Source organism: Tenrec ecaudatus, chromosome X, assembly GCF_050624435.1.
Source record: "Tenrec ecaudatus isolate mTenEca1 chromosome X, mTenEca1.hap1, whole genome shotgun sequence".
NCBI lineage: Eukaryota > Metazoa > Chordata > Mammalia > Afrosoricida > Tenrecidae > Tenrec > Tenrec ecaudatus.
In genome coordinates this window covers 128,608,670-128,632,757 of record NC_134548.1, presented here as the reverse complement: position 1 = coordinate 128,632,757, position 24,088 = coordinate 128,608,670, and the positions used below count along the sequence as shown (strand labels likewise).

Genomic DNA, 24,088 nt, shown 5'->3' with positions numbered 1-24,088 from the left:
AATATTAGTCCTATTTTTCTTTCTTAAAAAAAGAGAGAAAAATAACAAAATAAATATATCAACATATGTTGATAGTATATTAAATTTGAATGTCGGGATTATGGTTATGATTTATCTTTTGTAATTCTAGTTTTAGGAATGTTCTAAATTTTCTACTGTGAACATGAAATAACTTCATAAGAAGAAAAAATGCAGAACACAGTAAGTCCTTCAAAAGATTGAGGTTGGGCTCGGCGGAGCAGTTGTGGAAAGAGCGGAACGTCTTCCTGCGGGAGTCATAGAACAAAGGTGTATCCCTGCATCTCCAAGAGTAACAGAAGGAACATGGATGGGGTAGCGGTTGCACATTGGCCTGCGATTCTCAAGGTTAGCGAAACTACCAGCTGCTTGGGAGAAAGACTGAGCTATGTACACCTATAAATGGTTAGTCTCTGGAACTCACAGGGGTAGCTTAACTCTGTCCTATAGGGCACTGACTACATAACTAACTCTGGGTAAAGATGAGGCTTTCTGATCCAGTAAAGATCTACAGCCTCGGAAACTCACAAGGGCTGCTCTACCCTGATCTTAAAGGATCACTATGAGTCGCAATGAGCTTTATGTGTTTATTTTGGTGGAGAGATGAGGAGGAGGGCGAGGGTGGGGGAAGGAGCTATAGAAAACAAAATAACAGAGACAGGAAAATGAATTAAACTTGAATGAACAAAATTTCTAAGAGCAAACAATGCACCTAGATAGAGGTCTATGTGTCCTCAGGTATATGTTTAAGGTCAAATAAGACAGTGAGCATGTGTATTCCACAAGCATGGTACTCATCGCAAGACTTGCAAAGCAGACGGACTTGAACCTCCATTCTATATTTGTCTTCCATCTCCTGCCTACTGATTACTATATCACTAGTTATGTCCTATCCAACCCACAGTGAACAAAAGTGTTTTTTTAAGAAGAAATATATTTGGTTTAAAATAATGATAAAGGCTTCAACAATCTACATATGTTAAATATACCATACGCCGTACATAGTACTGAAAATGATAGAATTTAGTTTACCATAGCTACTTTTTTTGCGTTACATAAGTGAAATGCACACTTCTAAAGTTGAAACAATACTAAACTTACCTAACTGTGCAGAATACCTATGTACCCCAGACTGGGCGAGTCCGGTTGCTATGTGACCTTGGAGAAGGCCTCTCATCTTTGGGCATCTATTCCCTGTCTTTTCACTGTTAAGTAGGTGGAGTGCTATCTCGATCATCTTTCCCTAGCTCTCAACAAATGTACTATATTTTTTCTGGACCCACAACTATTCTTAGACAAACAAATAGCCTTAGCTTTCAACTCCTTGCAAAAAATCAGTTTGAATTTACTCAGGTTCCACCTTCCAAGAAGAACAAAATAACTCAAGCATATCATCTCGTTAATTTTCAAGACAGAAGAAAGTATTTCTGTTCTGAAAATAAAAGAGCGAAAGAAAGAAACTGGTAGCAGATTAAATAACTTGCCATTCTTGTGTTGACAAAGTCAGGACCAGAAAAATATTTTCCAAATCCAAGCTTGAGATTGTATTCCACATTTCAATAGAAGGGTAAATCAGGTCAAAGAGTAGACATTGGAAGGAGTGTGGTATTGGAAGGAGTATGGTATCGAAAGCTGTGCTTGCTGTACATTTTCTCTTTTTATCGCACTATCAAAGGATGAATATATCCTTAAATAGTAGGTTTGGGGGAGTGAGAACCAAATATGGTCGGCCCTTTGTTTATGATGTTTTACATTGATTCCATGCAATTAATGAACAGCAAATGGACAATATTTCATGATTCCAGAAGGAAAAATTGGATTTATCATGTGCTGAGCACTCAACAGAGCTCACCCGAATGAAACGCATAGGCATAGCCCGCAGTCTCTTTCCTGCACTTCTTGTTTCAACATGGAGTCTCACTGAAAAGCCATTCAGTGGTCCGAGCAATCACTCAAAGGCAAAGAGGTAGCAGAAACTGCTAGTTACATACTGCCATCATGTCCATGGTATTAGATAGTATAAGTCATCTGGAGATGATTTAAAGTATACCAGATGTGGGTAGGTCATATGCAAATACCGTATCATTTCAGATAAGAGACTTGAACACCCAGGAAATTGGGTGTCTTCAAGGGTCCTGGAACCAATCCCTCTCAGATACCAAGGGACAACTGTAGCTCTCCTTCTTGCCAGATTCCATAGCAGTGTTAGTTAGCATTGCCTGCGAGAGAAGAATGTTGTTACAGTCTCCCACCCAAGTCGGAGAAGGCAAAAGTGGGAGTTAAGCCAACCCTGAGGACCTGCCATCTCTGGACAATGACTGACCTCAAACAAGTTGGACAAAATTACTTATTATCGTTTTCAATAATGTGCCAAAGGAGGGTGGGGAATGACACATTCTACATCTATGCACAAGTCTTCCTGCCAGAAAAACACTAAGCATACTTTTAATTTGTTCTTCTGCCTGTTATTTTGCTTCTCCTAAAACAGAATGCTAAGATCACTAGTGAATTTCTCTACAGCTATCTGTAGCCTGTATTCATGTCAGCTATGCCATGCTGTGCTGATCCAGGAAAATAGCTCCATCTTCAGGGGTATGAACTTGGATGAGGAGAGCTCCACAGAGGGAGAGGGGTTGGGGCACAGACTCAAAGAAATCCAAGCTTCAAAGGCAGGCACAGAAACTATAGTCCAATGAAAGAGCAAAGTTGTAGAAAGAAAAGTATCACTCTCTTTCTGTTCATTTGGATCGGAAACTAGGCAATTGTAAGGAGCAATGGTTAAGCTTCATCTGCTAACTGAGAGGTCAATGTTTTGAACTCACCAACCAATCCACAGACAAAAAATCTGCTCCCATAGATTTCAGCCTTGGAAATCCTATGGGGTTGCTCCACTCTTGCCTATGGGGTTGCTAAGAGTCAGAATCGATTCGATGGCAATGAGTTTGGTCCTTAGAGTTTGGAATATGGTAAATAGTTATGGGAGCAGAAAACCTCCTCTTTCTCTTGTAGAGCAATCTGTGGATTTGAACGGCTGACCTTGGTGTTAGCAGTCCAATGTGCAACCCACTACACCAGGCAATGGCAAAAGGACAAAGAAGTTGGAGACAGGGCGATTGTGTGTATCATGGTGAGGGCAAGTGAAAATAATCCAGAAAGATAATGGATAAACAGTTGTCCTCTGGCTATAATTTTTTAAGTATCTACATTTATTAAGTTTATAAATTATGTAATTGTTCTTTTGGGGGGTGCATATGTAATCCAAAACAGAACATTGTGGTTCAAGAGCCTCTGGAAATTTTATAGAATCTTCCTCACATTGTCTTTACAGCTATATTTTGGAAAGACTGAACAATGAAAGCAGTGGATTTTCTAAAAAGAAAATCATTTATCAAACTTCCAGGCGCCTAACTCATTAACCGCACTTAAGCTATCAGTCAAATCATACTCACACCCAGAATAAGCAGAACTGGCTTGGCCTTAGGGTAAACGTCACAGAGCTCTGCTCAAGAATTAGAGTCATTTCTTTTCATTAATTTACTGCCCTCTTTAATGATCATCTTGAGAACTGTTTAACCATTAACTACTTACCATGAATTAGTCTATTCAAGATCAGGGAACCAGTTAATGCAAATGTTTCAAGGCATGAGGCAGGAGAGGTAAACTTGAGATGGTGGGAATGGGGTGTGAGACAAGGCCCTGAGGAGAGGCAGGGGGGAAATGAACGAAAAGAGAGGGCCAACTCATATACAGAGACCTAGAGTAGGCAGTTTACTCTGCCTAAAAGGCCCTATTCTTTCTCTGCCTGGCAAATTCCTAAAATCATTCAAAGTTCTACCTCTTGATCCTGTCTCTGGTAAAGGTTCCCCCAGTTGAGTTAGTCATTTCTACTTCATTCAGCTGGTACACAGATCATTGACAATGTATTAAGTATAGTCTATAAATGAGTAAGCAAAATGGGGTGGACATGTATGTACAAGGGTATGCTGCCTTAATTCCTGGTCTGTTTTACAGACCTCACCGTCAAAATTCATGATTAAATTAGTAAGGATGTTAACAAGTTGTGATGCCAGTGAGAAATCCTCAAGTTAGAATTGTTTATCAGACAAGTTACAAACTTCTTTCAGGCCTGCTAATAAACGCCCTAAGGGACATACTATTCCAATGTCAGCCTCAACCTGAAGGCATTCAGCTCAAGCTCCCTAGGTCAGCAAAACTAGCTACTGGAATCAAGGGCCCAGAGACACTCCACTCCAGTCAGCCTCAGCTCAAAGTTCACTCAGCTCCACTTGTGGTCAGCAAAGCCACCTTCCTGACTTAGGTGCCCAGAGGCTCCCCACTACAGAAGTCATGCTCCTGCACAAAAGCGCTCAGTTGTATTTGCACCCTGGGTGAGGAAGCCCATCGCTCTGGTCCACGCTCGGGCTCGTGGTTCTGCTGCTAGTCCCCTTAGGTATCTTCCAGATCCAGGAGGTTCACTGCACAGGGCTCTGTTCCACAGGACACACTCCCCTCCTGACTCTTGCTAGTAGCAAGATCCCTCCTCCTGCTTTCCAGAGGGCTCCTTTTCTACAGGGCACGGGGGCATTCCGGGCACTCCTGCTCACAGTCACTCACAGGTGGGGCTCCTTTTCTACAGGGCACGGGGGCATTCCGGGCACTCCTGCTCACAGTCACTCACAGGTGGGGCTCCTTTTCTACAGGGCACGGGGGCATTCCGGGCACTCCTGCTCACAGTCACTCACAGGTGAAATCTCTTCAGTCGCTTCCCTCACCTTCTTCCCAGACTCATTCAAGAAAAGATCATTTGATGGAAGTTAGAGACTGGCTAAAAGAGCCACATTAAATAATTCACTGTCCTGCAAATGGGACATCAAAAACAAACAACCACAACTCACTGCCACTGAGCCAATGCTGACTCACTGAAACGCTACAGGGCAGAGCTGAACTGCTTTAGAGGAGTAGAAAACCTCCTCTTTCTCCTGAGGACCAGCTTGTAGTTTCAAACTTCATGGGATTGAATCTTAGATCCATGTTTATTAGCTTTGTGACCTTGGACAATTGACTTAATTCCTCTGTGCCTCAATTTCTTCATTTGTAGAATGTGAATAATGGGATTGCCTGTTTTCAGGGATGCTTCGACAATAAAATATCAAAAGAGTTTGGACCTGGTACCAAGTCAATGCGATTTAAATGTTAACCATTATAATTATTATTACAAATACAGTTACTACAACTATTTGGACTTTGTATCAACAATGCCACAACCACAGAAGTACAGAGTCAATGCTATAGGAGCCATGAGAAAGAACCTATGCTTGGAGGGGCATGGGGGAACATGTAAATGAGTTTCCCAGGGGGATTAATGTCCATGCTTGTCTTAAAGGATAAACAAGAATTGGTTAAGTCAAGATATAGGGCAGAAAGCATTCCATAAAGCAGTGTGGGACTCTGGGGCGACACGTCATCTTCCAAAGTTAGGGAAGGCTTCAAAATTGGCTCAAGACAGGAGATCAAACTGGTGGGGGAAGAAGAGCCACGAGAAAGCTGTTAGTCTGGGTAGACTAGAGAAACACCCCCATGGACACACATATGTGTATAAGAAAGAGATTTGTGTACAAGAGCAATTGAACATGGAGAAACATCCCAGCCCAGTCCAGATCAAGTCCATAAGTCTAATATTAGCCCATATGTCTGATACCATTCTATAAAGTCCTCTTCAGACTCATGAAACACAAGTAATGATGCCGAATGAAGAAGATCACAGGTCAGTGGATAGAATGTCTTTGGATCAAGTGTCATTGGAAACATCTCAGCACTGGCAGGGGTGGGTCCATGTGTCTTGTCAGCTGCTATGTCTCCCCGGGTGTGAGCATAGTCTCTCCTACTTCCGAGGAGGAAATTCCAGATTTCCCAGAATTCTCAGGAGGCGGCCATGCCCACACAGAAGCCTCATTGGCTATGATCTGATTGGCAGACTAGACTCCACCCATTCGCTCATAATCCTCTCAAATTGACAATTATATATAACTACCACAAAAGTCTTTGCCCCATGGGAGCCACTAAGGAAACCTAACCAAGGAATCATATGAGGGACTTCAAAATGTTTGGGGGGAAATGGAATTCAAGGAGAATGGAATTACTTTTTGAAGGCCCCTATTTACATTTCAGAAAGGTCACTGTGGCTGTCATGGGAAAGATGGACAGGAGAGGAGTGGGAAAGGAAGGGGAAGTCAAACCAGACGCAGAAAATCAGATCAAAAGGATATCATGATGGTCTCTAAGAAAAACTACACGAGCTTCCAATAAGGTGGTGGCAAGAAGCAAACAGTGGCACAGGAACCAACTGGAGTAATAGTTTATTAGCCACCATCGAGCTGATTCCAATTCATAGCAATGCTAAGACACCAAACGGAAGCCCTACCTGGTCCTGCCTCCTCCTCACAATCGTTCTGATGGCTGAGCCCATTGGTTGAGCCCACTGTTGCAGCCACTGGGTCTAATCCATTGAATTGAGAGTCTGCCCCTTTTTCACTGACTTTACCCCGTTGCTCTCCTACAGGGACTGATCTCTCCTGACAACATGTGCAAAGCACATGAGACAAAGTCTCGCCGTCCTGGCTTCTGGTTGTATTTCTTCCAAGACAATTTTATTTGTTCTTTTGACGGCCCGTGGTACTTTCAATTTTCTGCATAATAATTAAAGAGGAAAAATAAGACTTGGTGGCTGATGAATGATTAATGTGGTCAATGAGAAAGAATGCGGAATCCAGGATGGTGCCCAAGTAACTGGCCGGCTCACCTGAGAGGTGTGAGGAAGTGAGGTAGGTGGCTGGGGGGGAGATTAGATGGGTTTGGCCATGTCTGCTTTTGCAGTACTGGGGCATGTTCACTTATCCGTTCCAAAATATTCACAGGGGTTTTAGAGAATGTTGTTATAAGTTTTCATATTTTCTCAAACCCTTCACAATGAGCATACATTATACAACAGGAGGAGGAAAATGTCCGACTTCAAATAACACACTGGTAGTAATCTCTGATGCTGCATCCCTCAACTTCCCACTAAAAACATTTTTAAGATAGAAAGCTATAGGAAAAGTAGGGCCAGAACGGAACGTGAGATATGGCCAAGGAACTGCGATTTTACATTAGATAGAGCACTGTTTCCTCGGACGTTGATCATTTCACCATCACGACCCACCTCCGTTGTGTTTGGATCAAGCCAGAAGTTGCAACCCCAGGACGCTAATTGACAGTCACCCTGTGTGGGGAGCTCTAGACACGTGGTGCATCCGTTTCTTTCCTTTCCTTTTTCCTACTTTCACTGGGGACACTTACATCTCTTATCACACTCCATGCATTCATCCAGGGTGGCAAGCACATTGGTGCATCCGTTTCTCATTGGTGTTCTAACAAATTACTACTGATGGAGTAGTTTACAACAACATAAATTTATTATTTAATCATTATGAAGTTTAGAAACCTAAACTCAAGATGGTAGCAGGGGACAAGAGAAGAATCTCGTGTCTTGCCCTTTCTTGCTTTTAGAGGGCACCTGCATTCCTTGGCTCTAAACCCCTTCCACCAACTTCAAAAGAGCTTTTCCTATTCCTGACACTGACCCTTTTGCCTCCCCCTATCTATAAGGACCCTTGTGATTAGACTGGGCCCACCTGGAAAACCCAGGATATTCTCCCCATCTCAAGTTCCTTAATTAATTCACACCTGCACATTCCATTTTTCCAAGTAAGGTACAGTAACTTAGTCACAGGGCTCAGGCCTTAGGATATGGATTTGGGCAGGGTGGGTGGGGGTGGTTGTTTGAAAGGCAAGAAAGGATTCTTCTCTTGTTCCGTGCCAACATCTTGATTTTAGACTTCTGTGCTTCAGAATGCCAAAATAATACATTTGTGTTGTTTTAAGCCACCTTATTCTGTCGTTCATGCATAGCTAAGAATCTTGAACATCAACTTGTTCTTCTGCTTTATAGCTGATAAAGAAATTGGATCAGTACTCAAGAGCATAAAGAATGAAACAATGGTCATTTGTTCCTTCAGAAAATATTTGAGCAACTATTACAAGGCAGGCAGACTATTATGTGGCAGGCAGACCATCCTTCATGAAGGAACTTATGCTGCTAATATTAACGCAGTGACTTCAAAACATAAGATTCTGAGTATCTATTCTAATGAAAAGAGATGGATAGCAAAGAAACAAATATATTAAGTCATAGTGATAGTGACGAACGTTGGGCAGAGAACTGAATTATGGGAGCCCTGTTGGTGCAGTGATTGCTACATTGGGCTACTAACTACAAAGTTCGAAGTACAAAGTCACAATCTGCTCTGTGGGAAAAAGATGATCCTTTCTACTCCACGAAGAATTACAGGCTGGGAAACCCAAAGAATTGCAGGCAGTTCTATCCTGACTTATACGGTCACTATAAGTTGGAATCGACACGATGGCAGTGAGTTTGGTTTGAGACTGGGACAGTAAGAGCTAGCTACTTTCGATAGGGAGGAGAGGACATTAAAGCAGAGAACCGAAGAACAAAAATTAGCCGTACAAATACCCGGGAGAAGAAAATTTCAAGCAAAGAAAGAGCTTGTACAAAAAACATTCAGACTCAGTCTTATTTTGAAAAAAAAAAAACAGCATAAAGCCAATGAAAATGTATTGAAAATGAAAGAAAAAGGTAGCCAACATCCTAAAGACTCGCAGAAAAAGTCGAACTCTGCAAAAGCTTTCTGATTCAAAAAACGTGTTGGGAAAACATGTTGAAGCAGGAAGAGAAAGGCAAATAAGATAACGAGGAAACCAGATATCAATGATGTTTGGTCAAGTGCAAGGAAATTAAACCTGTGTAACCACCAAAATGCACATTGGAGAAGGTAAAGAGAACATCTGACACTGCGAAAAACAAACACCATAAATGGAAGTACCAATTTGAACAACTCTCCCAGAACACAAAGCAAAGGGATAACACATCTTAAAGCAAAGAGAGAAAATATGATACCAGGAGAAAACATTATTAACTCAACACCTAAAAGTGCAAGCAATTTAAATATTTATTATCATCTTGTTCATACTAAGTAATGGTTGTGCTGTGCAGCTATAATGTTTATTAAAACTGTTCACTGACATGAGAAAAAGCTCATGATATGAGTTCCCTGCATCAAATCTGTTCTTGAGATGGTCTGTAATTCAGGTGTGATATCCTCAAGGTTGCCTTTTGGCTCTTGTATACTAACTTTCTTTGCCTTCAGCTTGATCATTCATAGTCAAGCCTTAGTCTTATTCTGACTACTGTCATTCAGTTTCTCTGTTCACTGTTTTCACAGGTGTAGTAGATTTGATTCCTATGCATTCCATCCATCAAGGTCCATGTGTTTAGTCACTGTTGGCATTGGTGAATAAAAGGTATTTGCAATGATTGAGTAATGTGTCTTGCAAAATTCTATCACATAATAATCTCCACCATATTTTGTATCACTAGGGCTATATTTTCTGATTACTCTGTTTCCAGCTTTCATATTCCAATCACCAGCATTGGTCAATCTTGATTACATGCTTGATCAATTTCAGACTACAGAAGTTGGCAAAAGTCTTCCATTCTTCACCATCGGCATTAAGGATTGGTGTGTAAATTTGAATAACAGTTGCATTAACTGCTTTTCCTTGTTGCTGTTCTTATTGTTTTTATATGCAATCAAGACTGTTCTGACCCATAGCGACCCTGTGCACAACAGAAGGAAACATCGCCCTGTCCCGCACCAGCCTCACAATGTTCCTATGCTGGAGCGCATTGTCGTGGCCACTGTGTCAATCCACATTGCTGAGTGCCTTCCTCCTTCTCACTGTCCCTCGACCAAACAGGATATCCTTCTCCAGGGAAAAGTCTCTCACAATATGTCCAATATATGTAAGACAGTCTTGCCATCCTGCCTCTAAGAAGTACTTCTGAGAGAGATTTGTTTGTCCTTTTAATAGTCAATGTTCTTAATCAATACCACAATTCAAACACATCAATTCTGAGAGGTCAACACTGAGCCACTGAACGGAGATAGGATCGAGACAAAGAACATGAGGTTAAGAGCCGCTTTATTATGGGAGGGAAAGAGCTCTTGAGAGGGAGTTAGGTCAGGGAAATCGCAGCTTGTCTGTGAGGCGGGAGAAGATATGTAGGGCTTGAGCTAGGGAGGTGTACTTTGACAACAAGAAGGGAGATTTCTTGCTTGCAGCTGCAGGACCTTGAGTCAGGGTGAGATCCCTGGGAAGTGCCTTTGTTGTTTGCCAGCCTACTCCCTGGAGTGCTGGGACAGGGGCCAAACAACCTTGGTGTGGAGAGATAAGCTCCCTGGAATGTTGGGGCAGAAGATGTAGACTTCAATAGGTCATTTATCTTCCCCAGAGGTTGGAAAGGGGGGCCTTGAAGTTCTATGTTCCTGAGGAGACAGAGAGAAGATGGAGACTGCCTAGTCCGGACCAGGCCCAAACAAATTCTTCTTCAGTCTTCCTTATTCAAGGTCCAATTTTGAATTGTTGGTAATTGAAAATACCATGTAAAAAATGCAATGGTGATTGAAAATGCTATGACTTGGGTCGGGACACCTTAGTCTTCAGGTCATCCTTGTAAGCATATGGATATTATCCTGTCACTAACAAGACAGCACTGCACTTTAGCATAGTCAATGAAATAGTCTAAAGTCTATCTAAATTGCTCCATAATAATTATGAATTGCTTATAGACTCAGGGGAAACAAAACATGTAAACTCAGAAAAGGTGGGGAGAGGAAATATAAATCTTTCCATCTAGGATACATGAAAAAGATTTAGACCTTAGATAGGGAAGTTAAAATTTGGGGCATGTACATGGCTTAGAGGGTTACACATTGGGTTCTAACCACCAAGTTAGCAGTTCGAACCCACCAGCCACTCCTTAAGGAAAAAAAATAGACATTTTTCTGCTCCTATAAAGGTTTATAGCTTTAGAAAACCACAGGGGCAGTTCTACTCTGTTCTATAGGGTCACTGAATCTGAACTGATTCAATGGCAGTGAGTTTATTTTGGTCTGGTTTGGTAGATGAGAGTGTCAGGGGAAAAGGGGGACACTATATTAGCAAAACAATGAGCATTTGGGAAACAGGTAGAGTTAGTCAAGCTGGGTGGTAATTCTGCTCTAGAGATACAGAGACACTGCCTAAGGTCCAGAAAATCCTTCTAAAATTAGTAAACTTTGCAACATTATTAACACATTTGTATCCTTTTTTATAAAATTTAGCAACCCTCGAGTGAAAGGCACAAACATGTACATAATATGAAAGTGTATTTCTTGCAAGGTTTTATGACAGCAAGAATGTGTAACCCAATAACTAGGAAATTTCTGAGCCAAAAGACGCTCATACTATCAAATGAAACTGGCCCCCAAATATCGGGCATCACCATCATGATTATATCCTTCTAGGAATCTTCTATCCTATTATTTGACTTTATAATCAAGCACTTTCTCTCATACTTCAACAAAAATTAAACCTTCACAATCTTGATGTGTAAAAAGCACAGGGAAAAAAAGGTTTTAATTAAAGTTCAGAAAGTCAGAGTTATGAAAATAGTAACAAAAGGACTTATCTTTGATGGCTGTCAAAATTTCATTTTCCTTAAAGTCAACAAAATATGCATTTAATTGCTACTTGCTATGTGTTATTATGTTTGGATAGCAAGTAAAACTAACGAATCTGTCTTGGAGGAAATACAGTCAGCATTTTTCTTTGAAGGGAGGATAGAATTTGTCTGCTGTAATTTGGGCACGTTATCAGTAGAGACTAGTCCCTACTTAAGTACATCGTGCTTAAGAAAGTAGAGCATCAACGAAAAAGAGGAAGGCCCTCTAGGAGACAGACTGACACCATGGCTGCAACAATGGGCTCAAGTATAAGAATCATTGCGCAGATGGCGCAGGACCAGACAGTATTTCCTTCCAGTGTAAATATGTGCAAGTCAGATAGCGATGACCCCAGGTGAGGGAAAGTGACTACAGACTGGTCAGGGCTACAAGATGAAATCTCGCATGAGAGTTCTGGATAAGAGAATCAATCGTACACAATGGACTCAGGCATAGGAACAAACATGAAGATGACACAGGACCTTGCAGTGTTTCATTCTGTTGCGCAGATGGTTACTATGGGTCAGAGCCAACTGGATGACACCTAGCAACGTAATATACAATTTGAGAGATAAATTTGGGAGACCAGGCTGGGCTTGATTTCATTAAGATATAATGATCTAATTTACCTATGGTAAAATACACAAACATCTAAATACATATATTGATTTCTTTGCTTTATTTTATTTTAGTTTTTTAAAAAAACATATGCCTACCTCTAGGGTACTGCAAAAGAGTCCTGGTGGTATAGTGGTTATGAGTTGGGTTGCTAACTGCAAGATCAGCAGTTTCAAACCACCAGTCACTTTCTCCTCATGAGAAAGATGGGGCGTTATACTGCTGTACAGAGGTATATGCTCATAGAGTGCATCCTTTTTTACTCAACATAATGTTTTTGAAATTTACTATTGCTGCATATATCAGCTGCTTTTCTTTTTGATTGCTGTGCAATATTTCATTGTCTAAATATGCCAAATCTGTTTATCTATTTTTCTGTTCATAGACTTTTAGGTCATATCCAATAGTTTTAAATTACAAACAAAGCTCTTATTGATATTATTGTATAAATTATATTGTAGTCATATGCATTCACTTATTCTGTGTGTGTGTGTGTGTTTTCAAAATTAATCAGAATCAACTCAATGGCAGGGGTTTGCATTTTGGGTTTATCCCAGCAATGCTTGCATGCTACACACTCCACTCACCTTTCTGAATTGTCAACATGTCCCAATCTCCTCTTCTATCTTTTCAGTCAACATGGCCACACATTCTATGAGCTATTATTTTCTTCAGCTCTGCTTTCTGTATCTGTAAGCAAGTCTACTTCAATAGTCCCTAGGGTCAGTATCTGACCTTTGTCCAGATAATAGCACACATTTGAAACAAACAGGCAGCCTTCAAATAATATTTCCTAAATGAGATTGTTATGTAAACTGCCCAGTATGATGTCTTCCAACTAACAATGACTGTTTCCTGTGTGCTTCAACCTTCCCCCTCATTGTGGATTCTTTTAAGACACACCTAAACTTTAAAGTATTCCAGGAACACAAATAACAGACATAGTTTTAAATTTAGTTCCATAAGTACATTAGCACTTATCTACCATTTACTAGTGGCACACACACATACTTAGGTAATCCTTCCAACAACACTTAGATGTCGCTATCATTATGATTTCACAGATAAAGAAGCTGAGGTATATAGCAACTAAGACTACAGCACTAGTAAATGTCAGAGTCAAGATACAGACAACTCTCTCATACGACTGGAAGTGCATCACTCAAAATGCACAATCAAGTGATGGAGGACAAAAGGGGAGTACTACTCCACATCTAAACAGACTTTCTCTTCCTTGCAATCGTGCATTCCAAATCCTAACATATCAGAAGCCTCTAAATTTGTCATGGTCACTTCCTAAGGTTTAGACAGGATGTCTCAATAACAAGAATGTGCATGCACCCACTTGGCAATTCTACTTTTTAAAAACACATTGCATTTGACTTCTCTTCTTGAGCAATGGATACTTATATTTATTCATGGATACATTTCAAATGATAAAATGTAAATCAGTATTTCCATTGACTAAATCTCGTGTGCTCAAATGTGTCCCAGTTATGATTTCCAAATTACCTGCTGTGAGTTTTCATTAACTCAGGACACACTGTTGCTAATATGTTCCTTATTCCAATTTTTCTTATTCACTCACTCTTTCATTTGTTCAGGTTGCAAACACTGTTTGACTATATATTTTACATTAGGTACTTAACAGATGCTTACTGAGTATTTACTATGTTAGGTATATAAATAAGCAGAAGAGACATATAATTTATCAAGTAAATTGTTTCCATAAATGTACCGGTTACGAAGGATGGCAGCAACCAATTCTCCTCTATGCTGAAGGTCCATCACTTCTACAAGTTGAGTAATGGATGACCTGTTCTGGAGGAAAAGAAACCAATATTTACTATGAAAGGCAATACTAGAATTTTTAACTATGCTGCCTTTATAATATTTTATATTATTCACAATTTAAAAGAAAAACTTATATCCATGTACCTAATAGTCATGTTATATTATGGAAATTAAACAGAAACTTTGTAAAATTGCAATAACCAAAATGTATCCATAATCATTACTAAATCATTAAACAATACTTATGACAGTTAGTGTGGAATTGTTCACTTCAACAATAACTGTAGAAAAACAATCAAGTACACAGGAAATTGGATTAGTAGTCATTGAGTCGGTTCCAATTCATAGCGAGCCTGAGTCCAACACAACCAGATATTAAGGGCATGAAATAGGTCTTGACATAGAAATGTTGTTCTGTTGACCTGAATTGAATGTTTTGATTTGGTGGTTATTGATGTATGTAAGAGCAGCAGGTGTTGGTGTGATAAGAGGAGCTATAGCTAATACATAAGTAATGTTATATTGCATGAGAGAGAGAACCCGTGTTTCATTTAAAATGTTTTTTCCACTGAACTGAGAATGTAAAATGCGGATTTTATGGTAAGTTCCTTTTTAATGATGTTAAATTATTGCATTGAGAAGATAAAAGGTTATCAGAGTACTTCAGAAAGCTTATTGCAAAATAAAACTACAGGATATTGTCTTGTTTCTTTTTGTTTTCTATGATTTTTCTTTAAGTGAAATTGAGGATACATAAATCAACAGGCAGTAACTGGATCAATAATTATCTAGGGGCATGGAAAAGGAGGTGGATCATGGGGCATGGGGGTGGGATGGGGAACTCATAAAGAGTTTGAGAAAGAAAAAAATGTTCTAAAAATGATTGGACAACTCTTCTTAATATGATTGAACTATTGAATTGTATGATACATGAACCATATGCCAATAAGACGTTAAAAAGGAAAAATATAATGGAATTCTCCCATAAACTTTTTGGAGCCCCCTCATATGTATATAGAGTTTACTTTGTTCATAAAATTATGGTTTTTAGTAAGCAATGTGAAGATCATAAATAATTCAGCAAGTGGGGAGAAAGCATTTTGCATTGTCCTGAGCCCTATTCCTACCCCCCTGAATTTAGGGGTAATACAAAAGAAAATAGAAAAGGGAGGAGGACTCCATGTCTCTTGATTACATACCTCTAAGAAGTAAATAAAATGACAATATGGCGCTTTGGCTTATTTGTGCAATCACCCTTTTCTCCCTAAAACCCCATTATTATAAGAAACCAAGTTAGCCTAAACAGCTGACTCAACATTTCAAACTTGATCAACCTTTGAGAGGATTCATAGCTGCTTCTAAAAATATTATTTTGTGCAAGGCTTCTCCACTTATTAGAGGTGCAAACAGAAAAGAACTACTAGAGCTAGATTCCCACTAGGAATCTTGCGATGTGAAAAATAAATCTTCCACACCCTGGTTCAACAACTGGATCTAAGGTGTGATCAAATGAACTGAATCTAATGTGCACTTTGCAAGTAATGTCATAGTGTATTGAAGAGAGTGCGTTTTTCATTTCAAATGTACTTATTTATATTGGGAATCAAAATGTATTTTTTTCAAGCAATAGGCCAAGATGGGATGCCCCATGCAACTGTAAGCTACGGTGTCATCCTACCGGGTCTGGATTGAGAAGCAAGCCTCCACTATGGGACACTCAGAGGCACTGCCCAGAGGCCTTGGTCTCCTTGTCTCAGGGCCCCAGGGCCCCCAAAATCTTGAGGAGCTCTGTGACTTGTCCCATGTGGCTGTCACCACACCCATTGCTTTTCTAATCCAAGTGGCTGTCTGTGCGGCATCACCCTCCCTCGGGAGCCTGACTCGTAACAACCCAGGAGGGCAGAGTAGAACTGCTCTTTATGGTTTCAGAGGCTGTAAATGTTCCAGGAGCAGACAGCCTCATCCCTCTCCCCTGGAGCAGCGGGTGGGTTTGAACTACTGAGCGTGCATAGAAAGCCTCGTGCTTAACATGCTCTGCTACCAAAGCCCCTTATCTAAAAGAACAGAGACCAAGAAAGTACTTACTTCTATAGTCAAGGCATGAGTTAAGGGTGCTGGAAAAAGCGATGAGACTAGCCAGGCAGAACTAGAACTTAGTAACTGGCATGTCATTAGCAGATGGTAAATGAATAAGGAGCTATCAAAGACAAGTCAAGACAAGTTTTTTTAGGTAACTGGGATAATGGTGATGGCATCAAGTGGGGCAGGGTAGACAAAGGAAGAAAAATATTAAAAGGAGAACAAGAATTTGATACGAGTATATTGAAAACCACAGGGGCAAACATACAGCGCCTAATAGAAATTTAGAACGATACAGCTGAAGTTACACTGAGAACAGAAATGTAAATATTGGATTAGTTAGCCACTTAAGTGAAAGCTAAAAAGATGAGCCTAGCAGATATTACTCAGGGGAATATTGGCCATGAGAGATTGGAATCCCAAAGAACACTGCATGCAAAAATAAAACAAAGGAACAGGAAGAAAGGCTACAAAGAAAAGAGAACATTTTAGAGGAAACACAAGAGAAATATGAGGTAAAAATTTTAAAAGAAGAGTGGTTTGGGAGTATTTAGCAGTACTAAGTTCTGTTGAGATCAAGGAAAATATGGCAACTTGATACGACAGTTACAGGGTCCTCTGTAACCCTTTTTAAAAGCAATTTCCGTAAGGGAAGGGGGTGAAGATTGCAATGGGGTGAAAAAGAAACAAAATAAGTTCTTCATCTGAAGAACGTGCTAAGGGAAGGGGGTGAAGATTGCAATGGGGTAAAAAAGAAACAAAATAAGTTCTTCATTTGAGGAACATGCGTGAACTAAATAAACATCAGGTGATTATTGTATGGTGAGAGTGAGCTTTTAAACCAGTAAGGGAAAAGAATTTGGAGAAAATTGGAAAGCCATTTAGGATGAAAAAAATCAAAAGGTGATACATAATTTCAGTTCTGACACTAAAATAAATTCACAGTAGGTCAAAGTAAAAAATGAAGCTAAAAGGGTGTCCGAATAAAATACTTTTGAAATTATTTAAAGAAGAAACAGAAAGGGCTCAAGAACCCCAAATCATGAAGGAAACGTGTTATATCTGAGTAGAGGAAAACATTAAAACTCAGTGCTTTAAAAATACCACAAAATCAAAAAGCACTCAGAGACTAGGGGGAAGAATTATCTACAACACACAGGACAGGCAATAAAAGGATAATAATTTTCACTCACACGCAGATGAAGTGATCTATAAAGCAATATATATAATCCAAGAGAAAACCACGGAAAATACTAGAAACAGGAAGAGTGCACATAAAATAAATGCAAATCATTAATTAACAAAGAACTGCAATTTAAAAGGAGGCACAAGTTTTTGGCTGTGAAATTGGAGAACACATAGAAAAATAGAAAGCTTGTTTATGTATTCTGTTCAGGGAAAAGATGTGGCTGTTGTCTCCTGGAAAATTGTACGGCCTTGAAACCTTCATAGAGTGAGTCCGAATTGACATAATGGGGGTGGGGTGGATTTGGTTATATCCTCCATTAGTGAAAGGGATTCTGAATGAATGTCATATTAATAACTGAATAATGCAGTGTGTCAGATGCTGCTGAGAGGCTCGGTGAGAAAAACATTGCATGCGGTACATGGAGGTCACTGGAGACGTTGATAAGCGTGGTGTACGAAATGACACTGAGAACGGCTAATTTGTATCGTTTCAAGAGAAAAGGAATAGACAGAGACAAGTAGACAGAACTCTTTAAATAGTTTGCCTTTCATAAGGAGAAGAAAAATAGACTGTCCCTGGAGAAGGGTATACAGTAGAAGGAGTTTTTATCCTTGGAAATATAAAACTCAAATCTCAAAAGTATGACATGAAGCAAAAAAAGGTCAACTGAATAAGCACAATATTTATTATATAAGTCTCAAATATGTACAGTGAATTCAAACACTTCATATAAAAATGGAATTAAAAAGTAATGAAAATTTTTCACAATTTTTCCCACAAATTTCTGAAGCCCTTTCATATATAAGAAACAAACATATTACATATGTGCACATATGTACATGAATGTAAAAAAGCATAAGAACATAAATGGAAATGATGAACTCCAAATTTGGGATAGCAGCTACCTTAAGAAAGGAAGTGAGAAGAATGCACTCAGAGAGGGATACAGGAGAAGCTTCATTTGTGTCTAATTATTTTTAATGATGTGATGCATCCATGGCAAATGGATAGTATTTTACATAGCAATTACATATGTGCTTCTTACATAGTTCATAGCATTACATGGTTACATGGGTATTTCTTAAAAAGTTTTACGGTATGTTTAAAATATTTTATTTAAAAACCAAAACAATATAAGATATGACCTCTGAGGCTGTAGGAACTATGTGAGTAGATAAGCCAACATAAAAACTACTTGGGTTTTTCATGAGTGTACTAAATGAATAAAGGAGAACTCTGGTGGCATCACAAGTTACTCACCGGGCTGCTAACTGCAAAGTCAGCAGTTCAAATCCACCAGTGACTCTGTTGGAGAAAGATGAGGCTATCTCCTCGCATAATGATTCACAGTCTCAGAAACCCCACGGAGCAACTCTTCTCTCTGTCCTATGGGCTCTCGATGAGTTAGAATTGATCGACTCAATGGCAGTGAGTATGGCCAACCATTAATAACAAAGATCAAGAAATTGAAGATTTCTACCTACTTGTGCAATCTGAAATTGATCAAACATGCAATCAAGATGCATGGATAAGTACTAGTGATTAAAAAGTAAAAATTGGAAACAAAGAATAATCAGTAGTTGGACAATATGGTCTTAGTAATAGAAATTGGGGCCCTGGTGGAAGAGTGGTCAAATGTTGGATTGTGATCTGCATGGTTGGCAGTTCCAAACCACCAGAAGCTCTTGGGGAAAAGGACTGGGCTTTTCTACTTTGGTAAACAGTTACAATCTAGGAAACACACTGGGGATCACCATGGGTCAGCATTGTCTCAATGGCAGTCAGAGTGATGAAAACCATGCCAAGAGATATACTCTATTGTGGTAGATTGGTTTTTAGCATACATGTGTACTTCGCCTTCTCTTTGGATTATGGTGCTGATGTAGCATGCTGAATATATTATGGACTACCAGAAGAAAGAACAAACAAGTCTTGAAAGAAGTAGAGTCGAAATGCTCCCCCGAAGTAAGGATGATTTGACATATTATCAGGAGGGACCAGTCCCTGGAGTAGGACAACATGCTTAGTGGAGAGTCCGTGAAAAAGAAGAAGGCCCTCATAAAGATGACTTGCCATGGTGGCATTAGCAAGAGGCTCAAAGATTGCAGAGATTGCGAGGCTGGAGCAGGACCAGGCAGGGTTTCATTTTGTTGCACATAGTGTCATGTTGAGTCAGCCACTCAGTGGCACCTAACAGTGACAGCAACCGGATCAAAAGGGAAAATGTTTAAGGAATAGGAAAAAGAAAACACAAGACAAAAACAAAACCGGACAAGAATATTATTTTGAAAGATGCGTGATTGTCCTGCATGAATAAAAAGGGAAACTAATCATCATCGTTCACATTAAAAAAAATACCGACAGAGACATAATTGTGTTTTTGCCCTTACACATATTCATTCTACTTAGCCCATCAGATATAAAACTGATTAAACTACTTCTAATATTTGAGCTATGTTACGTGAATTAAACGAATTTTTTTCCTAAAAATTTATTTCGATTCACAAACCTAGTACTTCTCAAGTATCTATTCTATAGTTAGGTTATATTTCAAATAGAGATTACAGTTTATGACAGCTTTAATTAAAACCCATCATCTCACTGATCCTGTCCAAGAGCCCATGGCTTAAAAATTAATGAGATTTGAGATATGCCTAACCAATTTCATCCACATGAGGTAAGCTCAATTTGTGAACTAAACTAATGTTGTATGAAATAAATTTTAGAATTCTTCTATAACAGTCTGTCTTCAAATAAAATTCTGTTAGGTACTGGGATAAGAAAAGAAAACTGGCAGAAATGATCAGTGAAAAGTACTATATACTACAAAATTTTTTTTAAAAAACGGCAAAATTGGACATAATTGACCTTCCTACATCAAGCTATATATAGCAGTATCACTGAAAATTCAAAATCATATTAAAATCACAAAATTTGGATTCAAGCTATCTGAACTGTGTTCTCTGGGATATAGTGTACAAAGTTGAGTTTTTAAAATGTCACAGTGTGTTCGATTATCGAATCATTTTGCTTCCACATATGACAAAGATACCATACTCCCTCAATCATGTAACACTGAATGGGTCTACAAGGATACCATGCTCCTGCAATCATGTTACATTGAATAAGTCTTGATTGTGTCCCACATTAATCTAAAGTGGCTCGGTCTATGTGGTAAGGTCCCACACCTACTCCTCTACCAAGATCTATAACTATGAACAACAACAGTTGCACAGTATTATGTCTGTAACTAATTTTATTTGAGGACATAACATGTTATTTAAGTGATAAGCCTGTCTGGTTTTTCCTTGACCAGCATCTCATAGTAAAATCTAGTAGCCTATAGTAGTATAAATAATAACAGTTGCTTCTATGTCTAGATTCCCAACAAAAAATTATACCCAACTTCTGAGAAAATGGCAGCCAAAGCAGATAAGTTGCAGACTCTCCCCAAATGACACCAAGAAACACAAGACTTGTGTGCTTCACCCTGTAGGATTCTAAATAGATATGGATGATGTGGAGGATAACGACAAGGAGCCACAGACAGATTTAGTTCAAAACTGTAGGAAAAAATGCTTTCTCCCCTGTTCCCACCCCTCCCATCTCTGGTCCTAGGAACTGACAGATGGTTGGGAGGCACGCAGACTGACAGTTTCAACAAAGGCTATTCCTACAACCAACGCCCTTCTTAGCTGTGTAGAGGGAAAAGCCACCAACACTGGCTCCAATTAATATTAAAGACCTCTCTGGGATTCCATTCAATGTGTGCCTGCCCTTATCACTATCAGTGTGGAAGAAAGAAACTTCCCACAGTGCCAGTCAGCCCAGAGCTTGCCTGAACATGAGAAGTGTCCCAGTTCTGTCCTGGTAGAAGTGGGCCTTTACAAAGAAGGAAAAATGGCAGTGAACAAGGATAGAGGTCTGCAAACAGCCCCACTGATGATTCATTTGGTATGCCCTTTCTGAACATGTTAGAAGTTGTTAAAAATGGAAAACATGGTTGCAGACATGAAGGGAAGAGGGGCAATAATCAAAGCAAAAGAATTGTGCATCTTTTGAGATGAACATTTTAGAGAAGTCTGTTTGGGAACCACTGAAGATTGAAAAAATTGATATGAAATTTTTGAAATAAAGGTATCACAGGCAGTGAAAGGATAGAGTACAGAAAGCGGCATTCTCAATACCCCTAAATCCTCGAGAGAATCAAGAAATCGAACACCTTAAAAAATAATAGCACCTTACCTTCCGTAAAACATCACAAAGCACACAAACTGGAAATGACTCCTGCATGTGAACAAGATGATGGGAGAAAAATCATATTATGGAAGCTTGAATGACAGAGAGCTAAGAAGAATACAATATTAAGCAAATGAAAATAATTAAAGGAAAACACACAAAAATAAAAGAAATTAGGAAAACTACGCATGAATAAAATGAGAATTTAAATAAATAGATAACCCACCCAAATCCATTGCTACAGGGTCAATTCCAACACACGGTATGACGCTATAGAACACAGAACTGACCTCTCAAAGGGTTTCCAAGATTGTAATATGTTTGGAAACAGATTGCTACAACTTTCTCCCACAAGGTGAGTTGAACCATGAACCTCTGGGTTATCAGTCAAGCACTTCACCACGACATGATCAGTGTTCTTTAGCTAAAAGGATGGACACTGTAAAAATAAAACCAACCAATGTTGAAAACTGAGTGAAAAAGTAGCTGAAATGAAAGATACACTGGAAAGATTGAACAAGATATTTGAGCAAACAGAAAAAGACTCAATGTACTACAAGATAAGGTAATCAAAATTATGAAAGCGAAGAACAGCAAAGAAGAAGATTCAATGTAATGTAATTATGTGATAGCATAACGTAAATAGCATCAAATGAACTTGAGATAGGTAGGTTTATTATGCCAACATGTGCAATGAACACATGTGGGATTAATTGAACGGTGCAGAGGTAAATAGATCAGCAAGCCTCGCCTTTCTGGTCTCTTGCTCTTTGATCATCAGAACAGTGTGTGGCCCTGTGCCATAATTTAGTCTAAAGGGAACTTGATGGCCTGTCCATTCCACAAAATATCACACTGGTCCATTATATCGATGACATTATGCTGATTGGACCCACTAAGGAAAATGTATCAAAGACTAGATTCATTGGTACAACATCAGTGTACAAGTGGTTGGGAAATTAACACAAGGAAGATTCAGGCACCCTCCACCACAGCAAAATTTCTAGGGGTCCAGTGGTGTGGGGCATGTCATGACATTCCTACTAAAGTGAAGAATAAGCTATTGTATTTTCCACCACCACCCAACAAATAAAAAGGAAGCGTACCGCCTAGTGGGCCCCTTCAGATTTTGGAGGCAACATATCCCTCACTTGGGTGTTCTAATTTGACATATTTATTAAGTGACATTAAAAGCCTCCAATTTTGAGTGGGGCTCAGAACAAGAAAAACTTCTTCAACAGGTTCAGGCTGCTTTGGAGGCTGCTTTGCCACTGGGACCATATGATCCAGCTGACCCAGTGATGCTACAGGTGTCAGTTGTAGATAAAGATGCAGGGTGGAGTCTTTCGCAGAGCCCCGTTGGTGAATCACAGCATAGACTGTTGGGATTTTGGAGTAAAGTCCTGCCATCCTCTGCAGACAACTACTCCCCCTTTGAAAAACAGCTGTTGGCCTATTACTGGGCCTTGGTGGAGACTGAACGCCTCACCATGGGCCATTAAGTCACCATGAGACCTGAACTAGTCATTATGAACTGGATATAGTCTGACATATAGAATCATAGAGTTAGACGTGCACAGCAACACTCCATTGTTAAATGGAAGTGGTATATATGGGATCGGGCCAAAGCAGGACCTTAAAGGACAAGTAAGCTGCATGAAGAAGTGGCCCAAATGCCCACAGTCTCCACTCCTGTCACATTGCCTCCTTTCTCCCAGCCTGCACCTATGGCCTCCTGGGGAGTTCCTTACTATACTTTAAGTGAAGACCAAAAAAGTCATGCTTGGTTTACGGATGGCTCTGCCCGATATGCAGGTGCCACTCGTAAGTGGACAGCAGCAGCACTACAGCCCCTTTCTGGGATCTCCCTAAAGGACAGTGGTGAAGGGAAATCTTCCCAATGGGCAGAACTTCGAGCAGTGCACCTGGCCATTCCGTTTGCCTGCAAGGAAAAATGGCCAGATGTGAGACTGTATACTGATTCATGGGCTGTGGCTAATGGCTTGGCTGGATGGTCAGGAAATTGGAAGGAACATGATTGGAAAATTTGTGACAAGGTGTGGGAAAGAATTATGTGGATGAATCTCTCTGAATAAGGCAAGAAAGTAAAGGTAATCGTGTCTTATGTGAACGCTCACCAAAAGGTTACCTCTGAAGAGGAGAACTTTAACAATCAAGTGGATAAGATGACACACACTGTGGAGACTGGTCCTCCTCTTTCCTACGCCACTCCTGTTATCGCCCAATGGGCACTTGAACAACATGGACTTCCACTCACCAAGGCTGACTTGGTCACTGCCACTGCTGAGTGCCTGATTTGCCAGCAGCAAAAACCAACATTAAGTCCAAGATATGGACCATTCCTTGGGGAGATAAACCAGCAACTTGGTGGCAGGTTGAATACATAGGACCACTTCCATCATAGAGGGGACAGTGTTTTGTTCTTACTGGGATAGACACCTACTCTCGATATGGATTTGCCTTCCCTGCA

At 39.8% G+C, this 24,088-nt stretch overlaps 1 protein-coding gene across 4 annotated transcripts in view; it reads right to left on the bottom strand.

Annotated features, from left to right (window-relative positions):
• KLHL13 (kelch like family member 13) overlaps positions 1–24,088 on the bottom strand; it is a 202,625-nt gene that overhangs the window by 108,190 nt on the left and 70,347 nt on the right. For 2 of the 4 annotated variants that reach the window (XM_075538214.1, XM_075538217.1), the window contains exon 2: positions 14,035–14,117. In XM_075538214.1, the coding sequence (XP_075394329.1) occupies positions 14,035–14,084 (50 nt within the window). In that variant the 5' untranslated portion in view covers positions 14,085–14,117. The remainder of the gene's footprint in view (positions 1–14,034; positions 14,118–24,088) is intronic. The other 2 variants (XM_075538215.1, XM_075538218.1) reach the window with 1 other exon arrangement.